The 22,643-nt window shown below is 32.0% G+C and overlaps 2 protein-coding genes, 1 long non-coding RNA gene and 1 pseudogene across 4 annotated transcripts; 2 read left to right on the forward strand and 2 right to left on the reverse strand.

Annotated features, from left to right (window-relative positions):
* Positions 1-633: 633 nt before the first annotated feature.
* LOC114379346 (protein transport protein Sec61 subunit alpha-like) lies at positions 634-4,757 on the reverse strand. Of its 2 annotated transcripts, none has more exons than XM_028337989.1 (7): positions 4,605-4,757; positions 3,378-3,745; positions 2,941-3,168; positions 2,455-2,809; positions 2,245-2,372; positions 1,922-2,057; positions 634-1,121 (listed from the first exon to the last, which is right to left on the reverse strand). In XM_028337989.1, exons 2-7 carry the CDS (start codon positions 3,719-3,721, stop codon positions 882-884), a joined length of 1,431 nt encoding a protein of 476 aa, XP_028193790.1. In that variant the 5' UTR covers positions 3,722-3,745; positions 4,605-4,757; the 3' UTR covers positions 634-881. The 2 variants fall into 2 exon arrangements, with proteins under 2 accessions (XP_028193790.1, XP_028193791.1); XM_028337990.1 differs by lacking the exon at positions 4,605-4,757 and adding an exon at positions 4,170-4,266.
* Positions 4,758-7,629: 2,872 nt separating this feature from the next.
* Positions 7,630-11,753, forward strand: LOC114379543 (annotated as a pseudogene).
* LOC114379544 lies at positions 9,169-9,939 on the reverse strand. The gene is made up of 2 exons (XR_003659519.1): positions 9,649-9,939; positions 9,169-9,521 (listed from the first exon to the last, which is right to left on the reverse strand). It is a non-coding gene; the product is annotated as an uncharacterized LOC114379544 (long non-coding RNA).
* Positions 11,754-17,313: 5,560 nt separating the features above from the next.
* Positions 17,314-21,916, forward strand: LOC114379805 (ubiquitin domain-containing protein 1-like). Its single transcript, XM_028338539.1, has 4 exons — positions 17,314-17,500; positions 19,283-19,405; positions 20,753-20,872; positions 21,616-21,916. Exons 1-4 carry the CDS (start codon positions 17,464-17,466, stop codon positions 21,678-21,680), a joined length of 345 nt encoding a protein of 114 aa, XP_028194340.1. The 5' UTR covers positions 17,314-17,463; the 3' UTR covers positions 21,681-21,916.
* Positions 21,917-22,643: the final 727 nt, after the last annotated feature.

Raw genomic sequence — 22,643 nt, forward strand, 5'->3', positions numbered from 1 at the left:
TACTGATTTTACTTCCTTTTTCCTTTTAAATTTTACTTTTTCAATTTTTTATTATCATTTTTAATAAAACTTACATAATTTTTTATTTTGAAAAAATATTATACTACATTTTGTTCTGCCTTTGTACCTATTCATAATGGTGCAAATCATCTTAAAAGGATCGCTTAACTAATCACGCAAAAAGTTGGACAAACTTTACAGTTACACCAATTGGTAGTTAGACGAACTGTTAATCCACATATATCCATCCTCAGCAACTAAACGATTTCTTAACCATCTAGATGCAAGGTCGAGTAAAATGTCGTTTTGGGAAGCACTCTTAAGTTTTTACTTAACTTTAACTAATTGATAACCTCTAATTTAAAATTTATCCAATTACAAATTATCCTTGAATTACTTAAAAATAATTATTTTAAAAATCAATCAACTTATCATATATGATATAATATAATTAAATAATAATAGTTATGTAAAAAAATTTACACCATCAATATATAACTTTTATTTTTCTAATTTTAATTTTAACATTTGCACATTAAAAAAGTTTAAAATCAGTTTTATATAATGTCAGGCTAGTCGAGGAAATGTACAACGCACTAAGCGATTTCCAATTTCCATCACTAAGCAGGTGAATTTAAGATCCAGTTTTTTAAACATTGCTATCAGACTTTAATATAGATTCAATCCAATGATAAACACAAGTATATTTTGAGGAAACCCAAAAATGTTAACGATGTACTACATACTTCCTCAGTTGAAAGGGGAAAAAGAAGTAAAAAAAATGACAACAAACTAGACTATGTCCTCCCTTACGATGTTAAACGACCTACAAGTATAACGATCCCTCAAACAAGGGGTGTGGGAGAGCTCATTGGCAGAACTTAGAAACCAAAGAAGCCAAGCTCGCTAGCTCTCTCCTTCTCAAATGTCTCAAAGTACTGATAGATGATGGTTACTGCAAGCAATATTCCTGTTCCTGAACCGATGGCCCCCATGAAATCTGCCAACACTGTCAGGGCACCAATACAGATGCCTCCAAATGCTGCGGCAGTGGGAATGTATCGATTCAGCTCTTTCTGCAAGTTTGACTCACGGTGTCCGGGCATTACCATTTGTTGTTCCTGCAAGTTCAAAAATGTACCGTGACCAACAAAATTTGCCAACATAATAGAGATACAGTTTATTTGTCTGATATCTTAATACATATGAATTTCCATATGATAAAACATTGTTCCTGACAAGAAATTCAGATTCAGAACCACCTTTTACAAAGAGGTATTTTGCTTTGGAAACCAAAGAAGGTTGCCCAAAACATTGACACTGGCCCTAACCCTAACCTAAATTTGTAAACTAAATGGACATTAAAAAGAAGTGATCGAGAGGAGACTTGGTGACATATAATGGATAAATAGACACATTGGTTTCTTATTTGTTTTGTTCCCATCCCAAAAAAGGAACCCAATTAAATTCTGGTACAGAACTCAAGTCAGTAAAAGCACAAGTCTATATTTTGTGCCTGTCCTAAACTTCTAATCAATCCATATGCTTCATTAATCATTATTTGGAAGTAATTCCAAGAGAACAGAGCATTTCACAATCACTATTTCAAGATTTACAAACTCGTAAGTACACCATGATACAAGTCCAAGATCCAGCAAGAATGACAAAGTGCAACTAGTCATCTATATTCCAGTCCATTGGCCCCATACACAACCTTTCATTTAAAGTTCAATTAAAATTTATGTTGGTTTAAAGCTTACAAAAAGAGTTGGGTCGAAGCTCAAAATAATAGTTGTTTAGACACAGTATTACTTGCTTCTAAAGATGGCTAAAACCCAAGCCTAGCTAATATTCTGCTGCTTTACTTAAGAAATATATCGTCAATAGGGAAATGGTATGCAAAATGAATGCCAGTTCGTACCTTCAGCTGCTTGGCAACATCTCTAGCAGATGAACCAGAGACTTCAATCCATGTTTTTGAGAACAAGGCACAAGCTGAAAGCATAAACACAAGATAGAACAGTGCATGGAAAGGATTGGCCGCCATATCAGCTAAGCTGCAAAACATATACAGCAAGGGCACAAATTAGGGTTATCAAATGAGAAAGATGAAAAACATATACAGCAAAGGCACAAATTAGGGTTATCAAATGAGAAAGATGAAAGCAGTACATAGCTGGCTGATAATTAGTATATATACAGCATACAAAGCACTGAACATCAATTTGTCAGCAATTCTCCTACCTGGATGGTGCAGTGATGTAGTATGCAATACCACCAACAGGAACAGACTGACCACCTCCATATTCAGATTCCTTCCATTTTCCCAATAGATCTACAAAGAAGTTTCCGCTGTACTTACGGTGGAGCAGCTGAACACATTGAATAACATTAGATTGTTAAAACAGTGAATCTGAAAACATGGAATCTGACCTATCATACAACTATAATTACCTGGGAGATGAAGTAGAGATTGGAAACAAGGGCAGACTGAAGAATGATGGGCATATTGGAGGTATAAAACAATTTGATTGGATATGAACCCTGCTGCCCACGAGCATTCTTTGACCTTACAGGCAAGACCACCCGGAAACCTTGGAAGTATATGACAATTAGGAAGATCAAGACAGTAGCAAGCAAATTTGTCACGTTGGGAAGATTCTGCCGGTAAAATGCCTCACGAAGAGCACGGACCTTGTCTGTTCTAGTTATCAGCAAATGGAACAGAGCAATAACAGCACCTTCAAATTCAGCTCCACGTCCACTGTTAATAGTGGTGGGACTAAATGCCTTCCATATAATGTTTTCACTGCAAAATGACAAGGGAATTCCTTTTAAGTATTTGATAAATGGTTAAACATTCTGGTTAGCAGTTGCTAGAAGACAACAAGAACATTATAGATTAAAAGCTGGAAATATATCGTTTGGGTAGAAATTTACCAGATATTAGTTGCTATGAAAAGGGAAATTCCAGACCCCAGACCATATCCTTTTTGAAGAAGCTCATCTAGACATATCACAATTATACCCGCAAAACAGAGCTGGATAATGATGAGGATAGCATTTCCTACTCCGAGTTGCCCCACACTACCATACATCCCCGAAAGAACGTAGGCAACTGCCTCACCAACAGCTATCAAAATACCAAGTAGCTTCTGTGCTCCGTTTCTGGCAAAGAAATGGAAGTTATCTCAATATACAGTCTATAGCAAATATGCCACCATAGAGCAGTGCCATCATAGAGAAATATTACAATGCAACAAATACTTATTTTACACAGTTAAATTGATGGCCACAAATGCAAAATCAGATAATATTAGACAGAGAAAAAAAATATGTTCAGCAAAAGGAATATAAGTACAAAGAAAGGCACTTACAACAGGGCTCGATCCTCTCGTACATTGTTGTCCACTTCAATGATCTTTGACCCAGCCAGAAGTTGCATTACAAGCCCAGAAGTCACAATCGGAGTGATTCCAAGTTCCATGACAGTTCCACGGTTTGAAGCGAGAATAACACGCATCCAATAGAATGGATCAGCACCTGTTGTTGAGTGTATCCCATATAGAGGGAGCTGACTACAAACCAGGAAAATGAAAAGAGAGATCACAGTGTATATGACCTTCTCTCTAAATGGCACTTTCCTGTCAGCAGTTTGAACTTCAGGAAGAAACGAGAGAAATGGCCTAACTAAGTGAAGCACTCTAAATCCTCCTCCCATCTTACCACACTACACCAATTTAACCTGTACCAAAAATTCAGCACGCATCTGTAAGAGGACTACCAAGAAGGGACCAAAATAGCGTACTTCTAAATAATATCGCAGCATCCAAGACACAATTCATCAAATAGCAAAAGCCCAAATCAAACAAAAACAAGAAATTAAAAACGCTGTGCACTGCAAAGTTTCTAATGGCATGATTTTAGATGAAATATTCATATATTTAGTTCTGTGTTAAAAAAATGATCCAAGAGTCTAGAATTGATTTTGCGATGAAGCAACTATAAATAACTTCTTCATTGGATAAAAAATTGCATCCTGCTTTTAGAATATAAACTTCGAAACATAAATCACATTGCTTGAAAATCAATTTTGCAAAGTCAAATTCATTCAAAACCAATTTTAAAAAGCTCACCCAAACACCACACTAATTAAAAACGGTTCTCACCTACATTAGCAAACCTTTTCAATTTATACTCACTAAAATCACCAGTTTACTGAGAAGCATACGAGAACAACGAATGCCCAATTTTCACTGATTCAACCTTTTGATCCTAAAACTGGTATCATGTAAACAAAACTTCATTTCAATTAAAAAAAAGGTACATCAATCATTCAGTTACACGGCTACATAGAATTACACATCGCCTGCATTTAACCTAAAAAAACAATAAACAAAATCAGCGAGCTACGCAATTCCAATGCATGCAATACAACTAGATCTGGTCTCATGAAACGGCAAACGCGAATTGAAACCCTAATTCGCACGTGCCAAAGGCGAGAAGCGAATCGGGGAACATACACGGGGGTGCAGAAAGAGGAATATGCAGATCTGGGAATCCGGGAAAATGAAATGGAAGCAGCGATGGAAAAAGAATTTTACCGTAGATCTACGATTTGGGGGAGAAAATTTGCGATTGAGAAGTGCAGGCTGCGTTGGTGCGTGGGGACGCGTGTTTATATAGAGGACCAGGACTATGATTTCTTTTTTTATTTTTTTTTGAACCAAAGAGGAAAAGTCCTCTATCTCATTTTGTGCACGCGGGATTGCGAGGATATTTTTCTAAGGTTCAGGCACTGTACTACTTTTCGGTAGAGTTAAATGAAAGAAAAAAAAATTAAAATTAAAGTCGAATATTAGAGTATGAAATTTATATCAAATTTTGAAATTTTTACTCATTTCTTTATTACTTTTTGCACAACCAAACAAATCCTTAAATTCTTATAAATATGTTACCAGTTAAAATATTTTTAGTTAGCCGAATAAATTATGCCAGAAACATAGTCAAAGGAAAATTATCTTATTTCAGATAAATGATAAGATAGACCGTTGGAAGAAATAATTCGGCCAATTTTTGAAAATTCAGAGGATTAAATCAAAAACTTCGAAGATAAATTGAAATTGAAGCTAGAATCACAGGGTATTGGATAAAAAAAGTTTTGTATGAGAAGAATCTCATGAACTAGGAGCAGCTCCTAAAGAATTGAAACTTGGAAAGTGCATTGTGTTGCTACTTAGCCGAAATGCGTGTAATAGCTGAAGCAGCTGAAAAAAGAAATAATGCACAAATGTGGATGAGACATAATTTTTATTTAGTTAGCTTAGATTTTACAATATAAATGTATGTTTCAGAAATGTTTGTAAGGACCTTTAACTAGAAACAACCAATTGATCTAATTATTTTTCAATTAATTTCTAATTATCTTTGTTGAATTTAGTGTTTTCTTTTGATTTCAGCTTTTAGTTTATTTGTTCATATTTTATTTGTTCATATTCTCGTTAGATTCACCCAAATCAAGTGTGTTTTTTTAGTAACTTAAAACCCACAAAGGTCAAGAGGTAGATTTCCCCTCTTGACAATTAAATCATTTGATTCTTCATTCTTTGGGATCATGTTGAAGTAGTTATAGAAGAATTCAATTAGGTTAGTTATTAGTTATTCTCACAATAACAAAATTGGCATGCCTGGTGGGACCTATGTGGATGAATTGATCAAACAGTTTCAATCAAGGACGAAGTTTGACCAGTCTATGCATTTGCGTTCTTGTAAGATTGTTGTGCGTGAGATGGATCAACAAACCAAGAGGAAGAACGATTCGAAATAAGGGGAGAGTTCATTGAGAATGTTTGTTTCCTTAATGACAAGTCCTGTGACAACTACTTCGCCTACTTCTTCAAGTGGCACTACGTCAACTGTGGTGCCTGCTATTGCAAGTATGTTTGAGGAACTGCCCGTTGTGATGACTATCTAGACAATTAGCCGAAATAGTCAAACCTATAGTGCAAAAAGAGATGCAATAGTCTAAGGAATTGGAAGCAAGAAAGCCATATATTGGTGAGAATTTTGTTTCATTTGTGCCTAAAAATCCAGAAGTGACGAATTAGGTAATTAATCTTGATTCTCCACATTTGACTGGGCCAATTTAGGCGTGTGATCAATTCCATTGGTCCAGTCGAATATGGTTTTTATGTCAACATGGCAAGCAACTCTGTCAAATACAGCATCAGCAAAGATGTTTAATATAGTCTAATCAATTGGCATCCAAATAGGATTTATCCCTAGACCCGTGGTAGTCAATATAAGTTATATGTCTGTCAATGTTAGTTATTTGTTTGCTGCTACACTCAGGGGACAAGATAGTACAAATGATTATACTAACCGAGTTTTTCTTGCACAAGTAGGTTTAGCCAGAAGGCCTCCAAATGTTGTTGGCCAAATTGGTTTGTCGAAAGTGATTTTACCTCCCTTCGGGAAGTCAATCATACCATAAATGGAGGAGTTAACAATGGAGAGCCCTCATATGTTAATAACAATGTTGGTTTGGGACAAATGATGTGGGTCGTATTGGTTACCAACCATTCAGGACTACTACGATGCCTTGATCCAAAATTGCTAGCCAAAATCATGAAGAAGTATTTCAACATTTAGTTAAAACTACTGGAGAGACCCATGTACAAGAAACCATATTCAAAATGGATGGACCGTATGACGCCCCTACCAAAGGGGTACAAAACACCAAATTTCTCCACTTTTTCAGTGAGAACAACAAATCAACTATGGAGCATATAAGATGATTTATTGCTAAGAGTGGTGAAGCCAGTCATAATAAGTTCCATAAGTTGCAACTTTTTCCTCTTTCTCTGACAAGGGTAGCTTTTACTTGGTACTCAAATTTACCGCTGAATTCAATACAAAATCGGGTAGACATGGAGAGATGTTTTCATGATAGATTTTATAGGCCTCAACCTAAAGTAACTATAATCGATTTGATGAACATGAGACAAATGGTTGACGAATCCACAATAGACTTCATAGAAAGGTTCAGAAAGGCTGGAAGTCATTGTCCAATGAAATTATCACAAGTAGAGTGTGCAGCCATGGCAGCTGGGAATATGCATCCTTAGTTGAAAGAAAAATTAGTGGCTTAAGAGTATGGCAACCTCAGTCAGCTAGCTTCCAAGGCTAATCAAATAGAGTAGTTCATACATGAGAAAGAATTGAGGAAGGCTATTAAAGGACAAGGATCCCATTTGATCTCATTAGTTAATGTTGATGAGGATAATGTGGAGGCCTTTGAAAAGGAAGCCAAAATCATGGTTGTTGAGATATTAAGAGGGGAACCTTATTCATGTCTGGCCTTGAAGCCAGGAAAGAATAAAGGTGTTGTTGGGGAAGGAAAATTTGAGAATGATTTTGATATATCAACAAATTTGAGAATTCAATTCGATTATTGCTCTTTCTCTAAGACACCACACTCAGGTTATTTCCCCTCTACCTCCAAGACACCACACTCAGGTTATTGCTCTTTCTCTACTGAGAGTGAGAACTTTTCAAGTTATATATGAGTTTGTAGTGTAACATTCTTATGGTTAAGGTGTTTGTGTATGTGTATGTGTGTGAATGTGATTTGTTGTTTCTTTCTTTTCAGATGGGAATGTTCTTCAATTTGAAAATGGTTACGTGGTGGAGACTGTTCTGGAAGGAAACAAGATTGGGGTTGTCCCTTACAGGATCCGTGTCTCAGGAGGACGGTGAACTCTTTGCTGTTGATGCAATTAACAGCAACATTGTTCGGATAACTCCGTCGTTGTCCCAATGTATGGTTGCTCTTGTCCTCTTGAGATTTTGTAACTGTTATAAGCAAATTTGATTGGTTAGGATATGGTAATTTTGACATACGTTCCTGGTGGTTAATATTTTTGTCATAATGCTTTCAAATTGGTTCTGAATGTTGCTGGCGAACGGTAAGAATGATGATAAAAATTAAGGAAAAAAAGAAAGAAGGAATCTGGGTTTTAGTTACTTATCTGGTTCAAGTTAACAGGGAATTGACATTTCTCTAGTAAAGGTGGGGGATTAAAGAGGGGAAAAAAAGAAAAGGGGAAAATTAAGTCTAAGCTTTATGTTACATTGTCCATGGGTTTCTCTTAACAGCATTGGTAGGTAAAACTGTGAAAGTTATATGACAAGTCAAACAGAGTTTTGCATTAATTGAAATTTTGAATGATTTGATCTTAATTCATTGGGATTACATTTATGGAATCCTAATTATGTTGTCAGCTTATGTTATCTGGCTGCAGATAGTAGAGGTAGATTGGTGGCTGGGTCATTTCAGGGCTACACTGGTCATGTGGATGGAAAACCAAGTGATGCACTTTTCAATCACCCCAAAGGCATAACCGTCGATGATAAGGGGAATGTTTATGTTGCTGATACTCAGAATCTGGCCATCAGAAAGATTGGAGATGCTGGTACGTGATAACTGATGATTGAGTTGCAACTTACAATAATTCAAGATCTAGTCTGTACTAACATGGTATATTGGTATCTGACAATATAGAATGGAATTTGGACATAAAGTGTATAAATAGGAATTCAACAGAAGTGTTACTAGTACTCTAAGATGCAATTGTGGTACTCTTTTTACTGGAAACCTGCTAGAGTGTTTGGCATGAGAATCCCACAGTTCAATACCATGACATAATTGTTAATCCCATCACTTAAAAAATACAACCAGTGGTTATGGGATCCTAATGTATTGGTAGAATTGTCAGTGAGAATGGTGAAAAAGGATATTGTTAGTGATCTTTGTGAGTATTTTTTAGGTGTGACAACCATTGCTGGAGGAAAGTCAAATGTTACAGGCTACAGAGATGGGCCTAGCGAGGATGCTAAATTCTCAAATGATTTTGATGTGGTATATGTTTGGCCCACCTGTTCCTTGTTGGTCATTGATAGAGGAAATGCTGCTCTTCGGCAAATCGCCCTTGACCAGGAAGATTGTGATTATCAGTCTAATTCAATTTCCAGTACAGGTTTATATTCTTATCTTGTTGATTATAGTTGATATTATTTGGATTCTGTAAATATCCTTGTATTATTTACTAGATTACCTAGTTTCCTTGGCTAGTTTATTCTTTCCTTAGGTGATTCTAATCCCTTAACTTTGGGGATTGATCCAGTGGGTATTGTATAGAAATATACAAATATTGTGCAGTCTATTCGTATAAATCAATCAATAAGATATTCAGATTCAAGTTGGTACCAAAGATCTCTGGTTTGACCCTAGTCTCTGAGTTGTCCTGTGCCTTGACCATCTGCTTCAGAAGTCACTCTAGGCTTCTGTTTCATATGTGCTATCATTGAATATAATCATTTCTGTTGACATAGGATGAAAATACAGTGCTACAAGATAAAAACGTTTTGAATGCTTTATACTCCACTGGAGAAGAAAAACTTCTGGCCTTTGTAACATGTGATTCAGATGTTGAAGTTATGGCTTTGAATTTGAATATCATCTATAAACAGGAAAAAAGAAGGAAAGTTAAGAAGGAATAATGGCATCCAATATGTAATTTGGGTTTCTATCACAATATGAGTTATGAAGAAAGAAAAAAGTAAAATACTGAATGTTGATTGCATTACTGTTTGTCACTTCATAGTTTGTCGACTACTATGAACACCATTTGCTTGCCTCTCTCTCATGGCATATTTTTAGTTAAGCTGGGAGAGGAGAGGGCAGCTTTATTGGATCCTTCTTGATATGAAATGGTCGCTTCATCTAGTGTGATCCCATCTTCAAATTTAAGGGAACATCTCTTGCCCTCATAGACTAGACTTGTGAAGAAGATGCATTAAATGATGTCACTGTATGTGGATTTATAAATGAAATGGAAAATTCCAGTCAGACAAATACTATTTAGTTTCACTATGCTATTCTTGGTGCATCTGCTTCGTTCTTTATCAGAAGATTGTTCTATAAATGCTTTTAGTACATAAAATATTTGCACGTGTTGGTGTTACTGAATAATGTGAATTTGCTGTATTTAGCAGAGAAATGAAACAATGGGGAATATGTAAATGTGAAAACTAATGATGTGATTGCATCTTTTATCAAATCCTTTAGATTCTCTATTGGCCAATCAACTTCTTATTTTAGTTCATTTTGTGGGTTTTCCTGCAGATATACTCACAGATGTTGGTGCTGTTATCGTAGGATATGCTACATGTATGCTTCAGCTGGGATTTGGATCCACTTCTTTCTCAAAAACGGTATGTTTTACTTCAATAGGTTTTGTAAAAACAGAAATTTCAAAATTATGACATTTTGCCTGTTGTAACCATATTATGTCAACATTATTCTGTTTTATCTTGGATGCTTACTGCATGTTGTTGAGCCAGAACATGAGCCCAAATTTACTTAGTTTTCAAAATCAAGACTTCAAATTTACTTCTTATTCAGTTTTTAAAGTGGAATATTTTCTCTTTTTTAAATGTCTTTTTACTTGTGAGGGTGTGAGGTGAAAAGGCAGGCTTCCTTCATTTAAGGGTCTGTTTGGTTTAATAAAATTTTTTTCCTGATTTTATAGGTAATTACAAAAAATATACATTGTTTTTTACACTGTTTTCTATTTTCAAATATTAGTACAGGAAGGTAAATAATGCAAACATGTTGTCTTTATCACTTGTATAAATCTTTAAAATCGAAAATGAAGTGAAAAAATGTAGCACCTTTGTAATTATTTGTGAAAAGAGGAAATAGAAACGATTTTTTTTTCTCAAACCAAACAGGCCCAATTTCATCCTTTTGCTGTAAAATCTTATTTTTCTTTGGGCTTTGGTATGTATATTTTAGTTGTTATGTGATGCTGTTCATTTTAAGAAAGTACATCACCCTTGCTGATTGGCTAATTACACTACACAAATGCAGCAGCAGCAGCAACCATAAGAAAACCAGTTCAAAGGGCTAGCAAGCAATGAGAAACACATGCCAATCCTGGAGAGCAGTAAAGAGGAGCCTGGATGGCCGTCTTTTGGACAGCTCATCATTGATCTTTCTAAGCTTTCCCTTGAAGCATTAGCTAGTGCATTCATTCCCTCACATTTCAGACCTGGCAACTCCAAGAGGGGCCTAAAACCTCTGAATGATCGTCTTGTGATGCCTGAAGATGATGTGCGGCCTCCATTGGTCAATAGGCAAAATGCTCAAGGACATACTCCTCTTACTGAAAATAGGATGGCATCACAGGTTCATACTCCAACCACAGTTGAGAAATATTCAGAAATGAAGCCCCCAAAGATAAAATCAAGCAGTTTCAAGGACCCCTCTATGTCAAGCAAACACCGATCATCAAAACGACCCGAGTATGCCGAATTCTATGGTCTTCTGAGATTCCTCCATACACCAAATCTAAGAGCCAGAAGGAAAGGCCAAGACACAGGCAACGAGAAAAGAGTGGAGAAGTTGTTATTGGGGCAGTTGGAGCTGAGGCCAAACCTGTTGAGACAAGGGTTGTTGATCATAATAATAAAAAATTTGACCATTACCGTATGAGAACTAAGTATGCATCTGAGGAGACCTTCCCATTCAATTCTCAGTAAACGAGTTTTGCATTGATTTATTTTTCACTAGCATTATGTTCTCCATTATATTGAATATGTGCACCTACATTAGTTTGAAGTGTGTCTGTACTTGACCAGTACTCGAAGCTATGTTATAAGCAAATACTATGTTATAAAGGATTAAAATGAAATTTTTAAAACATAATATATTAAAGAAAAATAAACTGGGAAATATAACCAAAAGCGACACTAAACTAATTTAAAATTTATAAATTAACATAACTTTAATATTTTTAACAAAAAATTGAAAAAAAAAAGACTAAAATAATACATTTTAAAAATATAAAAAATCAAAATAAAAATTTAAAATATAATAAACCTAAAGTGACATTGAATCTTTCTTTAAACATGTCAACAATTTTTGATATACTGATATGGTAGAACTCATCGATCCTTCCAAATATCCACATTCCTATCATTTCCTATCTTCCACAGTGCACCTCTATGTTTTGGAAATTGAAATATGAAAATTCGTGTCATCATGAGTCTATCTTTTCTGTAACTAATACTCTAATTTTGTTTGCCTAAAAGTATAGGTAGGTACATGGATTAGTCTATTTCATTTTGATCTGCATTTAAACGTACTAGACCGGGTTGATTCACTTATTAAATGAATTATGTTTTTATTTAGTCTAGGTTTATCTCACTTAGCCTAGGAACAGATTGTAGGGTGAAATATTAATTAAATGAATTTTCAATCCACTAAGATTTAAAAGAAAGAAGAAGATCAATTTAGGGATAAAAGTTTTTTTTTTGCCGAGTTAGTGATAAGAGTTTGGGTAGTTCGTAATCTAACCTCAATGTTATCATTATATAATAATAATAATAATATAATTAAAATTTATTGAGATGTCAATATAAGTTTATTGATATGTTACGTAAGAAATTTTGTATACCGTCATTTAGTCATTATTATATAATTAAATATTATTTTATTAATAATTACTTTAATAAATATGTATAAAATAAATTTTCATTATTTAACTGTATAAAAAATTTGTACTGACATTTATAGCAAAATTAAATTTTGCATCAAATATTTTTTTTCTTAAAATAGTTACCAGAAAGTTGTACAAATAAAGAGGGTTAATTAGGAGGGTGGTTGTTCTTCTGATTTGTTTGCTACTATGTATTTGTCACAGTCCATTTGTCTTTTGTTTCAATCGTCATTTTCTTTCTCTCTTTTAAAGGTTAGGTCGAACTATCCACCAACACGAGCATCTTGCCAAAATATGGCAACTTTTATCTGTAAGACGCAAAACAAACAAGGAAACCTTATATAGTAAAAAAAGATAATGGATTTCTTACTTTTGCTTTAACTTATACCATGATTTAAAAAAAAAGTGACTAATTTAGTTTTTACTTCGTTTTTATTCCATGAATAATTTTAGTCTGTAATTTTCAATATTTATAATTAAAATTTCAACTTGTGTTTACATGGAATGATGGAATAGATAGACATCATTTGTTATCTTCGTGATATTCAATATTTGAAAGTATATTTTCTCCATTATTCATTAGGCTTTAATAGCAGTTTAGCTACGAGTACAAACTTAGTTCATTAAACAAATATCTTATTTGTAAAAAATAAACTTGGTAAATTAAGTAGCGAAGCGAGCTCGGCATGTTGGGCTTTGCTGGTTTCCCAGATACAGTCACAACAGTGTATCAAATTTCAATGATTATAAAATTAGCCTAAGTTTCTTTTAATCAATTTCAATATTTGAATATTAAAAAAATATACTATATGTAATTTATTACATGAATTAAATTAGTATTTACATTATTAGTTAATCACAGGTTGTTATACATGGTATCTGTCAAAAAAAAGTTGTTATATATGATAGATTCGTTAGTTTTTATAATTATTTTAAAAATCATATTTGAGATTATTTCTAATTAATAGATAATTTAAATTTAAAATATAAAAAATATCAAGCTAATGTAATTTTTCACAAATGTTTAGTTGTTCTTGTGGATTCTTCATGGAATAAATATAATTTGTTTTAACCAAATGAATTTATTATATAAGAAAGTATCATATTTATTTGTAAATAGTTAAATTTATTTAATTAGGTCTATTAAGTATTATCCATAAAAGTGACAGATGTAAATAATATTCTCTGTTTTATTTTTTATTTTTGCTCAAAACAAGACATCCCATGGATGAAATATGTTTTATATCTGTTAATATAGTCTTTTCCATATGATCATGGAATGTGATCCTTGCCAAGATACTTAAAGAACCTACTTATTAATTAATTGTGCTGCTCAATCTTGTTGTTGCTATTTTTTTTTATTGTTTTACGAGTCTCGTTAATAAGTACTTAAAAGTATAAATTAAGGGCCATTTAATACATTCTATTAAATACGGTTAATTACTTAAAATATTTATATATTAAATGAATTTTGTGATTTTAATATAATAAATATTTTTAATAATATTTTATTTATTTACTTAATATTTTACTAACACTTGTTAATATTTATTCTATTTATCAAAAATATTAATAAAGTATTCATTTCAATAAGCCACATATGCTAGGTTTGTGAGAAGGGCCTTGTGTAGATTGTATAAGATGATAAAAAAAAAATTCTTATATAAGTAGATAAATTTAAATCCCATTATCATTCTTTGTATAACTTAAAATTTATTTCTTAGTCTTCTAAGAAAAGTATTGTTTGGTATGTAATAATAACGACATGTTTAAACCTAGAATTTCATACAAATTATACATATGTTCCACTACTAATATACTTTTTAATCCATCATTAGGCTCCTAAAGATTACAGCTAAGCGAATTACAAAACCCCTAAATAATATAAGTCTTATCCTTTACTTAATGGTTTTCATTTGTTATTTGATAAAATTTACATAATTTTCTTTATCCAATCTAATACTTTTAATATTACTTGGTAGCATCTTTCTATTTTAATATTGTCACATATTTCTCCGCCATAGTGCCACGCAACATGGAACATTGACAGCCAGCAACCACTTTATCTGTTTCTCCCTATCTTTTCTTTTTACTTTTGTTATCAGTAATGCTTATTATTGAGCCATTATGATTCCCTCTTCCTTACATTCAATAATGTATAGTACATAACCATTTCATTTCCACTTTAATAAAATATCTACACACAAAAAAAAAAAAAGAAAAGCCGCAGCAAATTCAGCTCTGAATTGAACTCTTGATTATTCCTTGTTACCTTTTTGATATATTTATGTAACTGTACCTTTTCTCAGTGGCCAATGGACATATGCCATATTCACACTATTATTAAGTATTAACCTGTTGCACCCAATTTACACTCGTTTTTTTATTATAAAAATTTAAGGTACACCCTTTAAAACCAATTAAACCGGGACCTAATGTTTTTCACTGAATCATAGCATCATTTTTTTTTCTCACAAGTTTTTTTTCCTTTCTTCCTTTAAATTTCGAGACATGGTCATAATATGAATATCTCTTTCAATAAAAATTTAATCTTGATTAATTATGTTAGAGCAGACTAATTCTTTCGGCAAGATTCAACCCGTTAGTCATAATATCACTTTTTATTAGTATTTTAGGTTGTAAGGTAAGAATAATTTTTTAAGTTAACTTTTACCTATTATGAACTTTAAAAGAGACTTTCTCTCCAACTTGATATTGATTTACTTTAAAAAGTTTCAAATAGTTTGAGAAATTTTGATATGTAGTTACTTAAGAATCAAATCTAAGAATCAATAAGTTGAATAAAAATGTTAAGGATAAATATAAGAATCAAGAAATAAAAAGAAAATGCAGCACATAGTTATGGCATATTTGAAGCGCAACATAAAATAAATGAAGGGTAGCCCGTGTTTTACCCACCAAAGAGGCAACCTGACCCGAGAGAATAACGGAGAGGGGAATCGGGGATCCACACCTTATTTATGATGTTATCAAAGAGAAAAATATTAAAAAATTATAATAAAATTTAACTTTAAACTTTTTTCGTCCATTTTTTTTATTCGGTATAAACTATTTGCATATAATTTTCGTCTATCATCAAGGGATTGTTTCTAATAATAAAGTTTTTTTTTACAGTATTACTTAGTTAAAATTGGCTCTAAATATGACTTTAAACTAATAAAAATAAATAATCTTATCATATGTAATAATATCTGAATATATATATATATATATATATATATATATATATATATATTCTTTGTCATCACATTCTAATTCATTTCAAATTATTGTATCGGATTACTAATATTATTAAAAATATACTTTTATACAATAATACTATAATCTTAATATGTAATTTGTCTATTTTTTTAGATAACCTTTCAATTATTCATCTATCATATTATCACTTACCAAAATATTTATCCAATGACAGATTTTTTTTTAAAAAAAAATATGTGTTTTTTTATTATCTAGCAATATATTAAAGACTAATTTCTCTAAATATCAAGATTCATTTATTTAATGACAAAGTAAAAAATGTTTTTTTAATAAAAATAAGAATAAATAATTTTTTATAATTACTACTTCTTTCATCCTTAATTATAAGACAAGTTCGAATAATCCTTAATTATAATTGATTCTCATTAATGTTTGGAGAGAGGATATCTAAATAAGGATATGTAAAAAAAGTAAAAATTAATACATCTAAAAATTAGAAAAAAAATAATGTAAAAAGGAACAAACAAATTTACTAAAGAATCTCATAATACACAAAAGAAAGTATATTATAAAACTAATTACTAATATATTGTTGGTTTGAGTAGAAATTAAACTCAAATTCTTTAAGCAAAATTTTTGTCTTATTTGACTTTCAAACCCTTTGGTTAGAATACTAGAGATATGGACATATCTAGAAGTCTATTAAAGGGAACTATTTTTTTTTTCCTTTATAATTTTTTAAATATTTAACTTATAATAAATATTTTTTAAAAATATATACTATTTTTACACATAAAATTAAAACTAAGTTTATTTTAAATATTAATAATTTTAATTGTTATCAACAAACACATAACTAATTTTATATATTTTTACACTAATTATCACCACTTTAATCATTATCATAATAATAACAAACACAACTAATTGTATAGTATCTAACCTTAACAATCATTATTTTGTACCATATAAAATTAATTTGGCATAATTTTACACTAATCAACTTAAAACAAATATGCATACCAAAAAATTAATTCACTATTGATAGATATTCCTTATTAATAAGACAGTAATAAAAAAATAATATAATGATTAATGATAATGCTAAATTTCATATAAAAATAGTTTCAAACTACTCATAAATAATTTTTTTTTTAATTTTGAAATATATATGACAAAAAAATTAAAAACATGGATAATATATTTTAAATGATTTCTTATTATATTTATTATACATATTACCATTTATTTATATTTTTAAAAATAAGATTAAAATAAAAAATAATCTAATCCAAACGACTTTATATTAAATTGAACCAACTTAAAAATTTTGAACCAAAAGATATTGAATTAGATTATTTTTTTCTTCAAAACCGATATAATTCATTGTACAAATACCCAACAGTTCTACTTGTAACGTAGTTGAAAAAAATACAATATTATTTAATATTTAACTTTAAAATAAAATAAACTTAATATGGATATGGATTATGGGATGAGAGTGGTGTACAAAGTACAAAGGTTAGAGTGTAGCTACTACCGTTACCTACTGCAGTGGTTATCGTGCCAAAGCTACGTCATTGACTTGGCATCTCAGTGAGAATTGGCTTTCTCTTCTCTCTCTCTCTCTCTCTCTCTCTCTCCTTCTGCCAACCAACTTCTGCTCCCTTTTTCTGCAATGGGTTGTGCTGGATCTTCACAATCCAAGCCTGATGGTGAGCCACCCCTTCTTTTCATTCCTCTCAAACCTTTTCTTTGCATTCCCTTTTCATTAAATCTTTACCAATTTCATCACGGGTCGCTGTCAAAATCCATTCTTTCTTGTTCTTGTTTCATGGGGTGCTGATATTTGTCAACAATCATATGTAGTGACTCTAAAAAATTGTAATTTTGAAGGGGGAGAAAATCAGGAAATAAGGTGCATAGAGCAAACAAATTTAAAAATCTTTTTTTTGGGTTTTAGATATTTTGCCTCATTTTGTATTGAATAATGAAAGTCCTACCATATGTAACCGTTTGGAGCATTTTTTTGTGTGAGTGTGTTTGTTTTTCAAAGCAATTTTTGTCATAGGTTGTTTTTTTAATCTGTTGGATGTTGCTAGTGGCTGTATTTGGGGTAAGAGTTAGGATGGTGTGCCAAACTAGTAAACTCTACATGGTGCTGTTTTTAAGTTCAAGTGATTTGCGTGGGGTGTGTTTGAGTGAGTGTTGGTAAAATTGATTTTGAATGAAATTGGTTTTCCAAAATTGATTTTGGGTCAAATTGATTTTGAAGTCATGTGATTTATGTTTATTAGTAAAATTTAGTGTAAACTATTTTTGATCCAATGCAAAAGTTATCTAAAGTAACTTTTACTCAAAATTAATTTTGGACCCAAAATCAATTTCTCAACACAGAATCGAAAATGTAAACATTTATCTAAACTTAGGTTAGCTGGTTTTTTGACGTGATTCTGGATAAGTCAATGTTAAACCAAACATGCACTTGGCCTGTCCCTCTTATTAGTTTTGAAAATTTAGTCTCTAACGGGGACACTGTTGGTGGGTTTTTGGTGATTGAATTGAGGTTGGAAATAGTTGGTTTTGGAATGGGCCCTACAATTGGGGTTAGTTTAGATCTTTAAGATTTTAGCTGGATTGCAGTAATTTGGTATGAGCATTTGAAAAGTGCCTGAGAAGCTTATAAACTTGTTGATTTATGAATTTTAGAAACCAAAGAAAGTTAAATTTGTAGCAGTTTATTGATGAGTTTATCTTTTAATGTAAAGTTTTGATGATATTGATAATACCACTTAGTATCCTGACTGTTAAGTTAGTAAAGCCTAATCTTTCATTTCCCACTTTCGCCTAACCTGAATGTGTAGCTGGGTGATCTTAAGCAAGTGAAGAAGGGTGAAAGGAAAGGCTTATTTATCAGTTATCACTATGATGTGTTTCTGTGTCCTTTTTGTTTATGTGTTCGTGGAGACTGGAGATAGTGCCAAAAAGCATGAAACTGAAAATTTGCCTTGCAATTTTGTTCCCCTGGACACAAGATAAAATGTGGCAACATTATATGAATATGCCCTTTCCTTTCTAAGGTACATTGATCTGTGCATTGTTGCCCATTCATAGTCAAGCATTACAACATGCAGGAGCCTCTTTGTTAGTCTTACCTCAAATTTGTTCTGTATTGGCAGTGTTGATATAATATCGTGAAAGGAAAAACTCTTTGCAAATAGATGATTTACATTTTAACCTCAAAAAAGGATATGTAGAATAAAGTGGTGCAACATGTCACTCTTATATTTGTTCCTTTCATAATATAGTTTTTTATTTTATTATGTTGCTACTCTGAATTCTTGTTATTCATTATTTCAAATGCTTGTGATTAGATTTTTCATTCCTGACATCCTCCAAAGTCCAAAGTGTTAAACTATTTTTTTAGTGGCTTGTTCCTGATGACAATGCACAGGTTTTAAAGTTTGATTTCATTTGCCATTTACACCATATAACAGGGGCAGTAAAAAAGATCCGGAAACCTAAGCCTTGGAAGCATCCTCAGCCCATAACAAAGACTCAGCTTACACAATTACGTGATGAGTTTTGGGATACAGCTCCTCACTATGGTGGCCGGAAAGGTATTATCACAATTCGATAAATAACCATATTTGGAATGTTTAAAGGCCTGTTGCAGATTAAATTGGCTTTAGAAGAAAAGGAGTTTAAGTTGAAGTGATTGCTTTATATGAATCAGTTCACTTCCCAAAGTTTGCTGCATTTCTTTATTTTAAATTAGTTTTCTGACTGATTAAAATTAGTTATTTATAGCTTACTATTTTGCTTTGATCTCATCTAGCATGGTCATCTTCTAAGAAGCCTCCAACTTTATAGCTAGGATGTTGTACCATAGGGTTGGTAATTGTTGAAGATGCAAATTGACAATAACAAAAGGTTGCTACATGTAATCTTAACCTAAACTGGTTATTCCATTAGTTCACATTTTTGAGTTAGAGAATGCATAAAGCTGATCAATTATGGTTGTCATTTCTTTACAAAGAAAATTTTGAAAATGCTCTTTGTGGAAGAATTTTTCAAAGGGGCTGTAGACAAATGTGCCCTCCTTATTAGAGAGTTGGTATTATTGATTGTTCACATGAAGGTGTGACTGCAGCAATGAGAGATTGATGAGTGTTTACTTGGAAAAAAGTTGGACAGGAAACTTTAACTTGAGGGGAGTGGATGGCTGGCTGAGGCAATAGAGATTGAGCTTTGTAGGTTGAAAATTTTGCAGTGCTTCACGTTGGGTTAGAAGTTAGAACAGGTTTTCAATAATTTTTAGGCTTTTTTTTTTGGGCATCATTATTCACTGAGGCAATAGAGAGTTCTTGTATTCTTACAGATTTTTTTTTAGCTGTAGGCTTAGGTTTCACAAAGTATAAAGAATCTCATAATGATGATGTTCTTAAAGTAGAGAGTTACATTTTATCTTACTATTACATTGCTGTTTATAGCTAATTTTGGAAAGAAGGACAACGAGTTTACATCAAGGAAAAAATTTAAAATTTGCTTTTGTAAGAGTCCTGTTTGGTTGTTGGTGATTTGTGCATATATAGTATAGAATAAAAACATAGCCCCAAGGAAATAAGAAAAATTTATCAGAGTTCTTTTGTATGGCTGACCATCTGTTCAGAATGACTTGAGTTAAAAAAGTGAAATTTGGCTTCCCTAGGTCTGGTGGCAAGAAGTAATGGTTGATTTCCTTTGGGTCTACGTGCCTTGGGAAGCCAAATTTCACCTTTGTAGTAAAAAAAAAAAAAAACTTAAGCAAACAGGCTATTAGCTAATGCATTTTATTGTATAGAACTAATTTCTGAAAGAACAGAATCAATGATATTGTAGTATGTTAATATGTTTAACAAATGCCATAATTACAATTGTTTTAGATTAGTTAATTGAAGTGGATATGTTTTCCTGCTTGCCACTAGAGATTTGGGATGCTCTTCGAGCTGCTGCTGAGGCTGATCTAACTTTAGCACAAGTAATTGTGGATAGTGCTGGGGTCATTGTCCAGAGTTCTGATTTGACAGTATGCTATGATGAAAGAGGTAATTATTTCATGTTGCATTTCCATTATCTACTATATTGAACAAAATTTTCAAAATAAAAAGGAACAAAAAAATTGTTTTGGGATACAGTGTGATTTCAATTCTATAATCCGAGTCGGTCTTTAATTGAAAGTTGAAAAACTCGATTCAGTTTCCTTTGATTTCAAAATCATAATACGGCTTATGAAATTGGAAGTTAAATGGATTTAAAAGCATCTAAATAACTTTAATGCCATGAGGCATGAACCACCATGTGAGCGTTCTGCTGCACTACCCTACTTTTCCTCTTAATTATCCAACCGTGGTCCATGCCTAGTTGAATCATGTGACACCTACCTTTGTTGTGGATTATGGTGGAATACAATGCACTGTTGTTGTAGAAAGCTCTTCAACCCCACAATTTCTCTGCTCAACTACCCTACCACATAAACATGTTCTCTCACATTGTTTTTACTCTAATTCTAAATTTATTACCTCAAAAAAAAAAATTTCTTAGAAAATTGTTGGGGTCCGTAAGATTTATTTACAAACCTTTCTAAACATGCATTTGAAGGGCATGGTACATGGGAAATGCTGTAAACAAGTTAACACTAGCTTAGCAGCATGAGATACCATGATTATGCAATTGGAAATACTACTAGACTTAGTTCATGGAAATCAGAGACTAAAATTATGGGGCTAGAATAGCATGTTCATTTCTTGCAACATTTGCCTTTATCCTTTCTGCAATACTTGTTTTGCAGGAGCAAAGTATGAGCTACCCAAGTACGTTTTGAGCGAGCCAACTAACCTGATTCGGGACAGTTAATAACAGAGAATATAAATAGAAAGATTCATGGGCGAAAACATTGTAAATCATGTATATTGGTTATCTCATTGAATTGGTAACTTGCATAGGGTAGCAACTCTTTTTTCTTTCCACCTTTGAAATCTATCTGCCGCTATGTTTCCTCAATCAATTAAACAAAAAAACGTTTGTTCTGTATCTGATGACACTATCCCTCTTCTTTGGTAAATACAAAACTCCGTTATCTATTTTCAGTACTGGACGAGTGAGGTCCAATGTGGCAATTTCTCAACACCGGTTTCATATATATATATATTGGTTTGAACCAAAGTATGCTAAGGAGTAATCCTCCAATATACTAAGATTAATTTAAAGGGTTGATATTTTTTAATAGATATTTTTTATACACAAATTAAGAATTGAATGTGATCACATTCTTATCGAATAATATTATATATTAATTATGTCACATCATATTGGTTCATATTTATGTTGAAAGATCATTTGAACAGTTTTTTTAAGAATTTTTATCCGGATTTAATATTGTACTCCTTTTAAAATTTGACAACAATTCAAAGTTGACTTTGAACCCAAAAAAGAAACTCATTTGATATCTTTCTTTTTATCATTATTAGAAATGCAAGGTTTCAAAAACAGACAAGGTGGACTCCTATATGATCAGACTAGTTAAGTAAAAGACCGTTCCTTTTAAATAAATGATTTTTATTAAAATAAATTGATTTACTAATGTGAACAGAATAGTTGGATAAGTTTCCCAATCCTTGTTTTAAATATGCATTAAAAATTTAAAATGATAATCAATTATTTAATGAATTAATTATATTTTTAATCCTTGAAATTCATGTATTTATATTTTTACTGCCCAAATAATTTTTTTAAATATTTTTTAGTTCCTCAAATTTAAAAAATATTTTATTTAGTCTCTAAAAAAATTAGTCTCAAAATCTAGCGAAGGAACTACAG

The sequence above is a fragment of the Glycine soja genome, chromosome 12 (assembly GCF_004193775.1).
Source record: "Glycine soja cultivar W05 chromosome 12, ASM419377v2, whole genome shotgun sequence".
NCBI lineage: Eukaryota > Viridiplantae > Streptophyta > Magnoliopsida > Fabales > Fabaceae > Glycine > Glycine soja.